This window comes from Solea senegalensis, linkage group LG6, assembly GCF_019176455.1.
Source record: "Solea senegalensis isolate Sse05_10M linkage group LG6, IFAPA_SoseM_1, whole genome shotgun sequence".
In the NCBI taxonomy this organism is placed as follows: domain Eukaryota; kingdom Metazoa; phylum Chordata; class Actinopteri; order Pleuronectiformes; family Soleidae; genus Solea; species Solea senegalensis.
In genome coordinates this window covers 3898184-3909270 of record NC_058026.1, presented here as the reverse complement: position 1 = coordinate 3909270, position 11087 = coordinate 3898184, and the positions used below count along the sequence as shown (strand labels likewise).

The following is an 11087-nucleotide window of genomic DNA, read 5'->3' as shown; positions in this document are numbered from 1 at the left end:
ATTATCTCTTCAATTAGACAACTCTTTTCTGCCTGACTAGAAAATGAAGTTTATAAACCCCAAACCACAGAGGAAATGCACAAGAACTGCAGGTCGACTGTTGCCTTGGTTGGTTTGTTTGTGCCACAGGTAAATGTGAACAATGGATTTCACATTCCAAACATAACACATTTCATTTGAGCTTACAAATGGAAGCTGGCTCAACAAGTCCTTATTGTGCCGCGACGTAAAAAAAGGCTGGTTTTGTCAATGTGTCAGTACCTCATGTGAACTTGCCATTTAGTATTTCCAGTAATACCTGTTAAACGGGTTTGTTTGGCTTTGTTTCTCTGTACACTGTCGTGAAGTCATCACCCTACATCTGCTCTCACGAAGGCTGTTACTCCCACTCAAGTGACCGCTTCAAACACACGCGCACCCACTATGTTGACATAGTGTCGACCGCTTGAAGTGCTACACTGATCCCAGCTCGCTACCGAAGCACATCAAGGCCCATGGACACTTTGTTGCCCAGGAGCAAAGGGCCACCATGGGGCCCCGCTCTTCTCTGCTGGAGGAGGCAGCAGCATGGGGCCACTCGGCCTCTCAGACTCCCCTCTGTTACACTTTGGACTATCTGCTGCTTCGGTGTTAGGGTTGGGAGCTCCGGGAGGTCTGAGGAGGATGGTGGGGATGGAAACGGAGGGCGAAGACGAGGAGGAAGAAGGCGTGGAGGGCGAGGTGTTGAACCTGTCGGCAGCGGTGGTGCCCGGGCGTAATGATCCTGTGTCTTGGGTGGTCGCTCCTCCTCAAGCCGGTTGTGCACTTGGCAAATTCGTAGAGACGAAAGGAGACGATTGTTTTGTTGTTTTCTTTGTCCGTGTTTGTGAAAATCACAGCGTAATGAGGCTTGTGTGCATATATGCACAAGAAAAACATAATCACACGGTCTATTTGTCATATCAGTTTGAACGTACAAAGTCTTGGCTGGATCTTTAAATGTATGGTAGCACCATGCATGCTTCCATGATCTGAAAATATAAAGGGCAACTCCACCCAAAATGAATAAAAACACATCGTTTTGAGATGAATTATACTTCCTCTGTTTAGTAAAGTAAAACATTACACCCATAACCATCACTGTATGTCATCTAATTTACCGTAAGTTAGCATTTAGCTTAAAGCGCTTCTATGTCTGCAGTCTGAACTGTTTGTTCTGAAAACAAACTCCATCGACTCAAGTGAGACTAACGATCTGGAACTGGCTCAGCGAGGTGAACAACCCGCATCTGTTAACTTGTGTGATTCTCTGAAACGGATTTTCCCCTCCAGCCTCTTGGATTGGTTGAAACGTCTTCAGACGTAACTCAAACAAGTACAGTTGCCTGCAGCTAACTAGTGAAGGTGACCGTCAAACTGTCATTGATAACTGACTACAAAGTAGATCGGACAACTCAGTGACTCATAAACTTGACAGATAATCAGTTTGAGTGAGAAGATTTTTGAGCTTGAGTCAATGAAAAAGAATCCACCGTTTAGTTGATTATTGATGATTTCCCTAAACTCCAATATAGAAGTAAAGATATCTCAATACCTCAGAGGAGAGATTATCTCCATGCATGGCTTGATGCTACATGAGTAGTAGAGTTTGTTTTGGCTGAACTGACCCTTTTATTCACACGCTGACCTTTTTTAATTACTGAACCAGGTCATGAAAGAGAGCAGATGCGTTTGACACAGATTCTCAAAAACATTAGGTTGCATGTTTGAAAGTAGACGACCCGTTATGTGCTTTGTCTTGTTAAACGTCGTTATCTCTCTTAGATAGCGGTGGTGAAGTGATCCGAGTGCGGCTCTCGACTGCGGTGCTCTCTGTTTTCGCTTGGAGAAACCTTGACACTGTTCCGGGTCGTTGACGCAGCAGCGCTACGATGTGTGACATGAAGACAAGTAGATTATCCACACAGCGATAAATGTTTGACCATGTGATTTTCTTAAAGAAAAAAAGACCGTACTGACGTAACTGAATGTGGGTTTGACTATTTTTTATTTTTGTCCAATCTTGGCCCTGTTTATCAGTGCGATGACAAAGATCTTGTTAAGATCAGCCATGTGCTTTACAAACAAGAGGATGTGAGGAACAAAGAAGTGAGGAACACTCAACCAGGAGTATACACAAATACACAGGGGTGTGTATTTGCAGTACTGGGTACACTTTTACTACAACGATATTTGGCTCATAGAGGGAAAGGTACATAAAAAGAAGCCAAACAATGTTGGGAGAGGTTCTTTTTGTTTGTCAAAGGCCACAAATGGGCCTGTATCTGTGTGGTTGTGGCTTGTGCTCCTGTTCCACATTGATTAGTATATATGTATATGTATATACACATATATATGTATATACATATATGTATACAAATGTAAATTGTATAAATCTACCTTTTATTTAAATTTAGAAAACAGAATTTCAGTAAATCGACAACAGATGTGATTTGCACATTGAGGCCACGGCAACACTCTCTGAGGATGTCACGTCACCGTTGTTGACCAGGACCAGGACAGAAAATAAACACAAACAAATATTTAAAAAAAACAACAACATGACTTCTCTGTCTCAGCTTTGTCTACTCTTTGGAGTATTTACTCCCAGTTGCAAAAAAAGAAGTAAGTTGAAAAGAATGAAACAAAACGGCATAAATAAATGAACGTAAAAAGGATCTGAATTCACAGTAGGTTATAAGTAGGTAAAATGGCACGGTCAGGGTCAGTCTCAGAAGAACGTCAAACCTCACCCATGGCGTTACCATTATAAACCAAACTGCACCATGATGGAAACACAGCAATAAAGTAGATACTAGACAACGTGCTGTTCTACTGTTTCTCCACAAGATACTTGGCTTTATTTTGGCCAGCTGCCTCAACTGATTTAACAAACATTATTTTACAACATCTGACAACATCTTAAGGTCAGAGTCTATGTGGATCCCCAGTATAGTGATGGTTGGCTGCCAATTGAAACTACTGGTTTGATGTGTTTTTAGTATAGAGTGTATTATAACCTTGGTGCGTACGCATGTGAGTATGTTTTACCACGTCAAGTTCACATTCTGTCAATCGTTACCCTTTTTATAGTTGAGGTATTAAAGGTGTGGTTGCACGTGGCACTGTGCATGCACCAGCCTTAGAAATGGGCACTTCACGATCCCTGGAAACATGGAAACATATAGTATAGAGAGAGAGAAGAGAAGAGAACCTAAAACTGAGCCCTGAGGGACCTCACATGAGAGAGGAGCAGAAGAGGATACAGGGTCAAGGCTTGATGGACCTGAACCACTGGAGCACTGGAGTGGTTCAGGCCCTGGTATTCATCCGCGCATCGCTCTCTTGTTCTTTGGTAGGGATGCGTCCTATTCCCTGCGCCCAGACTTGTACCGCCACCCGATGGTGAAGTGTTCTATGATATTCGACCAGGACCTTAATGCCCACCCAATCAAGATCTCTTGTTTAGAGAGAGAGAGCTCCCCCACAGACCATTTAACCCTTAGAACATGGAGCAATTGTGCTGCTTTTTCCATTACTATGTTAAAACATACAGTATAAATACAGAGGGTATGAGAATGTGCAATATAGAGTGTCTTATATCCTTTTTTTTTCAGCAATCTGACGATGATTGTTCACCAACTATAATCAAAGTTGGACTGAATTTGGGATATTTGGAAATTTGTTTTTTTTTGTGTGAATTGTTGCTACTTTATACCACAAGTAAAAATGCGACATAAAATGAATCATAACTTTGACTCAACAACACATACATTTTTTAAAGCCTGAATATGTGACCTATAATATAAACCTATTAAAAAGGAAAATGCAAATGATTACAATACAAGGACAGAAACAAAAAAAACAAATTAATTGCTAATCATTCATTTAACATATTCCACAATGTCCTCAACGATTCTGCCAACACTTTTGTTATCTTTCCTGTTTGAAAAAATGAAGATATGATTCATGGCAAATGACGTGTGAATCATTTACAGACATATTTGAACCTTTTGGTCATAATGGTATTACCAGTGCAGGTGTAAAGTCTATCTTGTATGTCTAAGGGGAACTATCAGGAACGTGTTCCGAACCTTGAAATTCCTGTTTTTGAGGCACTGTTAAGTACGTTTGTGCGTGTGTGTGCGTGAGAGAGAGAGAGAGAGAGAGAGAGAGAGAGAGAGGCGGGACTGAGGTGTGAATTTGCGTATTTTCCTCTGAATCTATCAGCTGGGTTTTTCATGGCAAAGGGTAAAGTGCACTAAATGAGGAAGGATTCAGGAAATAAGGAAGGGTCGATGCCGTCATGGACGATCTAGAAAAGGACACAAAAAGGTAAGCGCTCATTGTCACTTTAACTCCCTTCCAACTCAAATACACCTGTTGTCCGGGGTTACAAAAAACAACAACAACAACAACACAAAAAACAAACAAACAGCCATTATAAATGTGTGTGAGGTTCAGTTTAAACTAAACTAAACACACTCTTTTTCACGTTCAAGGAAGCGAAGAACACACGGAGGTTACAGACATGTGTGTGCGCACTGTGTGATTGAAATACACACACACACACACACACACACACAACTCCAGTGTCCAGGTCCAGGTCTCGATCAAATAATATCAAATTCAGAGGAAAAAATCCAGGTTTATAGATTAAATAAAGGAGCAAATCGTAGATCCAATTTGAAATTAAACAATTGTACATGTTACAAGATACATTCGTGAAAGCAATTTATATTGTTTTCATGAAATAACTCACCGGACCATTTTTCCATTGAAATTAACAGCATGCGTCATGCAGTTTCTACCTGTCTCACCTGCTGTATTTCAGTAGAACAGTAGTCATATGGAGTAGCAGTCAGATGTATTCAGCTGAAAATGGACGGAGCAAAATAACACATGAGGGGGTGAGCCAATTTAAAACCTCCTCTGTTTGAGGCTCTGTGTTTTCAGTCCACGTTTATTTTGTGTAGTTTTATTTTACAAGGGAGCTGAATTGATGTGAAGTCGATGACAATGTGTGTGTATGTGCGATGTACCAGCGCTCAAATAAGCATTAAAGCACTCCGCCATTAACCAACAAAAACCTGGTCGAAAGACAACGGTGCAGTATTCCCGTGCTTATCTAAAGAGGCTTCTGTGCGTAAAAGCGCACAGACACACGGGCTTCCTCCCCTCAGGACTAAACTGTTATGCTGCTGCTGCTGATTTGAACATGCAAAGTGTCCCACACATGAGTTTCGACGCTGTGTTTATTGTAGCTGAAGGCTACATATATACATACATACATACATATGGCACCGCGTCAACTCCCAGCGCTTGTTCCTAAAGGCATAGTTCGGATTTGTGAACATTAAGTTGTGTGAGCCATGTTGCGGAGATTCGATTATCAGGTGAGCCGACCAAGGATGGAGTTTCTGTAGTCAGAGATGAGTTAACCTATTCTTCCCACTGACCCACTTGTTGGAGTCCCTGCTCGAAAATGACATGCCCAAACTAAATAGAGTCTATCTCTGCCATTACAAGCTCTGTGTAAGTGTAAGTTTCACTGAAGATGCCACTGTGCCAGAGTAAATGCAGATGGGACCCACCGTAAATGAAGGATTGTTTTCACTGGCCCAACAAAATATTGCATTTTAGAATAAATATGTGCATTAAAAACTCATGGAGGTCACGTAACAACATGTGACATTAGCTGTGCAAAGTCTGAGTAAAAGAGTAAACTTACAGAGTTTTTAGTAAAGAGATGCCTCGGCAACTCTAGTTTGGCACCATCTGCGCCATTTAAGATTACTATGGATACCAAATTATTAAACTAATTTAATTCATTGTATTTACATGCCACTATTGGTCTAATAAAAATTTGTTTAGAATTAAAAAAAATGACTCAAAAATCAATATATTTGTGGCTCTGTGCTCTGGACTGTCAAAGACAAATCTGAGCCTCAGCATGATCAGGGCCATAGCTCCAATCTGGGTGATTGACAGCTCGTTTTAATCCTCTAATGGCGTATTTCCACCGGCTCTACTCGCCTCGCCTCGCCTCGCCACGCCACGGCACGACACTTTGAAAAGCTTTATTGGAAGCAGCTCAGATCTGAGGAGAACTGAGACAATGCCACATCCACTGTCAGTCTGTCTGTGAGTCCCAGAGTCAGGATATTTAAAGGGTTTTGGAGACCTTTCTCTGCTGACACATAGAGCTGACCTTCGGGAGGACTATACATTGTGGTTTTAAACACGTTAATTATGTGACCCAAGCTCTCTCCTGGTGTAACAGGCCATAGTATAACCCCAGTCCAGAATAAACCATGGAGTTAAAGCGGCCTATGCTAGATTAGATTATACTGGGTATAAATTAGCCTAGGCCAGACTATAACCAACTTGTGTAAAGAGGTTTTGAATGTATTTAAACAAGAATGACATAATTGTTCATAATGTTATTGGGGTTTCAGCTGTGTCATGTAAGTTAAGTGAGAAACCTTAACTGACTTGAATCTTGAAATAAGAGCTCTTGAAGTAACACCGCTATCATCAACGTTAAAAAGTTCATGGATGGCTGGTGGAATCAAAATGGACCGTGATATGTGTAGAACTAGCCCCAAAATACCAGTGAGCTGAGAGGTTGATCTGCAGGTCTGACCAGTTCAGGTGCATGTCTCTGACAATGAAGGTGTGGTTTCAGTGAGAGTTCAGGTGCATCAGTGTCATAACGGAGGGTTCCTCCCATGGCTCATCTTTCCATTATTTAAACATTCATTGTTACAGGAACAGCGTCCAAAGTTTGTTGATGACGGAAAAGCGACAAGAAGTGAGAATTAGCTCCAAATATCACAGTTTTACAGTCAAATCAGGCAACCTGTGTAATAATCTCAGCCCTTTTGCTTCCTCTATGTACAGTATACACACACATACACAGTAAAGGTTCCATTCTCAGGCGAAACGAAAGCCTGCCCCAAGGCTTTACCATTCCAAACCAAACTGAAACTTACCATGGTGGAACCACAGCATAAGTTACCCATTGCTATTTATATTTATTAAAATGACCCAACCCCAACACATTTTCCTCACATCTGTTTTACAGGTCTCCTTAATTTTGCAGTTGCTTATGCACAAGTCTTAACTTTGTCTTTGTTGTCTTTGTAGACCATGCTGTGTGAGCCTGTGTCCTGTGAGGAAGTCCGCACTCCACCTCTGGTTCAAGGTCCTGCTTCTGTTCTGTGTTGGGTTCCTCGTCATCTTCAGCTCTGCATCATGGTGGAATTTTTCATTCCATGAACACTACCAAAACATTTTTAATTGGACCAGTCAATTACCTAAGTCTGTCTTTTCAGGACCAGGATTTAGACTCAATGAAGTCACTGAAACCAAAAACTTAACAAGCAGACTTCCTACTGCAGCACCCACAGGTACTCTGTACCACCCGGCCTACCCACGCAACTATGACTTCATTATGGATAACAAAGAGGTGTGCAAATCCAAAACTCCTTTCCTGGTGTTGATGGTTCCAGTCACGCCACAAAACAGGGAAGCTCGGAATGCTATCCGACAGACATGGGGCAATGAGAGCCTGGTGCAGGGTGAGGTGGTGCTCACGCTCTTTATGCTGGGTCTTCCTCGCAATGCTGATGACGAACAAAAACAAAAGCTCGATCAGGAGAATCTTCAATACCATGACTTGATCCAGAGCAGCTTCATGGACAGCTACCTCAATCTGACCACCAAAACAATGGTCATCATGGATTGGCTGGCCACCCGCTGCCCAACAGCAGCATATGCCATGAAGGTTGACTCAGACATGTTCTTGAACATTGACAATCTAGTAAAAATGCTAACGCTACCGGGTATTCCCAAGTGGGACTACTTGACAGGGATGCTTATGGTCAACAGGGAGGTTATCCGTTATAAGGAGTCCAAGTGGTATGTCCCAGAGGAGTTGTACCCAGATTCCCGGTACCCAACCTACACTCTGGGCATGGGATACGTCTTCTCCAATGATCTTCCAAAGAAATTTGTGGAAGCCTCCAAATCAATAAATCCCTTTAACATAGAGGACGCTTACATTGGAATGTGCATGAAACAGCTTGGACTTAAACCCACATCTCCACCGAATCCCTGGCAGTTTCAAGCCTACAATACAAAGTATGACCGTTGTATATTCTCCAGAGTCATCACCTTCATTCTTGGTTCTTCACAAGAAATGTTAAACTACTGGACAGACTTGAAGAAGCCAGGGGCACCTTGTTAGGTCGAGGAAATGAATAAACAAACAAACAAACAAATGGTTTAGGGATGGGATGTATCTTTACTATTAATTGCAATTTCCTCAATGTGAATTTAAGTGTTGCATAATTTGAAGGTGTACAGAAGTTAACATATGCAGACAATAGTGCCTTTAAAACTCTCAGAGCTAATGCTAATCTGAATATAGATTTCTTTTTTTCAAGGGTTGTGTGGACACAGTACTGAATTCACATCTTTCCAGTCTAATTTGTGTCACTGCACTGTATTCCTATATCCAATATCCAATATACAATCAAAATCCCTGCTATATATATATATATATATATTTATATATATATATATATATATGAGAGAGCGAGAGAGGGTAGAGACAGAGAAGAGTGTTTCCTGTACAGTTTTATTTATTCCTTTTATTTCTTATTTATTCTTGGGTACAGTTTCCTTCATATTCTAATCTACTTCACTTTTTATTGGATGTACCTTTATTTCTATGTTTCTTTATCTCGACAATGCACCTTGTACGATCTCGTGTGAAGAATAAAGAAATCTTGAAAATCTTGAATGGGAGAGTTGTCTCCTCTTTTCTTTGACTTTGAGATAACCAATAGGGCTGCACACTGGCGACCTCTGCCTTTCACCCTATGTCAGCGGGGATTGGCGCCAGCAGCCCCACGACCCTCATGTGGAGGATAAAGCAGTAAATGATGAATGAATGAATGAATGAAGGAATGAAGGACTCCACTGTGATGAACTGGCGACCTGTCAAGGGCATACTCCGCATTACACCCGGGGATTGGGTCCAGTGACCCATGATGCTCATGTGGAGGATAAAGCAGTGGACAATGAATGAATGAATGAATGAATGAATGAAAGAAGGGCTCCATAAGCTGCTCTCAGTGATAGAGTAAAAAATAATAGGGCGTCAATGAAGGGATGCAGTTGATGGAGTTGGTATTCTGAACGTAGCACATACATGTATGCAGGTTCTCATCATATTGACACCACCCTGATAGTTGACTGTCGGACAGGGGACGACCATCCATAGTGTCCATTGTCAGTAGCCCTGCTGATGGCTTCACGGCCTATTCTGCATGTAGAATTGGTGTCACCGTCCATAGATGACCGCTGTCACGGAGATTTTGGACTACCAGGTGAGACGACCAACGATGGAACTCTGGAGTCGCTGATGAAAGATTTTTATTGACGACAGCCCTGAGACAATGCCTGACATCTGAGCAGTTAAGGCATCATGGAGATGCCTGGTGAGCAGCGTGCCAGGTCTGATACACATACTTAGTAAGACTTGAGATCTGGCCCAGATGCCTGGCCCCTTTGTATCTAGTGAGGGAACCTTGAAAGGTGCCTCGTTTGTGTCTTATCCTAAATTTGTAATTAAGTTTGCTGAAGATTTGAATTTCCTCTCACAAGAGTGATTACTGTGATCGGGACAGGAGTGACGAAGCAAACAGACAACACGCAGGCAAACGCCAAGTAACAATACTTAGGTTATCCGGCATTCCCCATGTCCCAGCTCGTTAGGGGTGGAAGGGACGCAGCAATCTGGCAACAATTGTTGGCAAACAACGGAAAAATGGGAAGAGGATGTCGTTCAAACCAAACAAAAAGCAAATGAAAAAGGACACTTCAGTCCACCTGCAACGCCGCCTGTCCTCTCCAATCATAGGCGAGGGACCAGACAGACTAGTTTGCATACCTAGCTCAAGGCTAAATTAGGGAGGACACTGGCCCTCGGCCGTAACACCCAGCAGAACTACGTGACAGGGATGCTTATGTTTAACAGGGAGGTTTTAAGGAGTCCAGGGAAGTGGTTCCTAGTACCCAACCAACACTCTGGGCACGTCTTCTCCCACAATCGTCCAGAGAAATAGAGACGTCTGTGGAAGTCTCAAAATCAAGCCAATCAGGACAGGAGTGACAAAGCAAGACGACTTCCATGGCAGGAGGCACACACCAAGGCGCTCATCGTCTGTCGACCTTCTTGGGATATTTAGACATTACAACCTGATCACCAGGAGCAAGCGTCTGTCCGATGGCCAAGCGGCAAGATAAACAAACGCTCCAATTAAAATGTACAGCTGTGACAGACCAGATTAACCCCTGGCCAAAATAAAGAGTATACCCGGGGAAGAGATTTTGACTGTATTTACACTTTGATTGTATTTGATTGTATATTCACTCACTAATATTTATAAACAGGAACAGGAACATGTATTTACCCTGGAGTAAGATTTTGGTGAACGGCACCATTTCACAAGCCACAATTTTGCTTCAAGGACACAGCTGGAACCCCAATAATATGTTGAACAATTAAGTCATTCTTTGTGTAAATACAATCAAAACCTCTTTACACAAGAGGGGTATAGTCTGGCCTAGGCTAATTTATACTCCGTGTTTAAAGCGGCCTAGGCCATAATATAACCGGGGTATAATCCTAGCATTGGCCGCTTTAACCCCGGGTTTATTCTGGACTGGAGCAGATTTTAATCACCTGCTGGGGAGGAAAACAATTTCCTCTCATACAGGTGCAGAACGTGCATGCAGGTTGCTTGTTGGCTGTTATCATGCAGATTATTGTAATTTATTGCTTGACAGATAACAACGGAGGCGACGTTCTGGTCGGCCCCGGGTCTAAAGGGTACACTGAGATGTGTTTGGTCACTGTTGTAAAGATGCAGCGCTGCAAAACTGAGAGTTTGTGTCAGAATACACACATTTGCACTGTATGATTATACTGAATGTGTATCTGCAGCAAATACACAATGTTCACTTTTACATTCACTGTACAAACATAATTTCCTACT

General features: G+C 42.2%; 1 protein-coding gene across 1 annotated transcript; it reads left to right on the top strand.

Moving 5' to 3' along the window:
• Positions 1–4047: 4047 nt before the first annotated feature.
• LOC122770572 (beta-1,3-galactosyltransferase 2-like) lies at positions 4048–8827 on the top strand. Its single transcript, XM_044027510.1, has 2 exons — positions 4048–4353; positions 7168–8827. The coding sequence occupies exons 1-2, from the start codon at positions 4325–4327 to the stop codon at positions 8267–8269; spliced, it is 1131 nt and encodes a 376-aa protein (XP_043883445.1). The 5' UTR covers positions 4048–4324; the 3' UTR covers positions 8270–8827.
• Positions 8828–11087: the final 2260 nt, after the last annotated feature.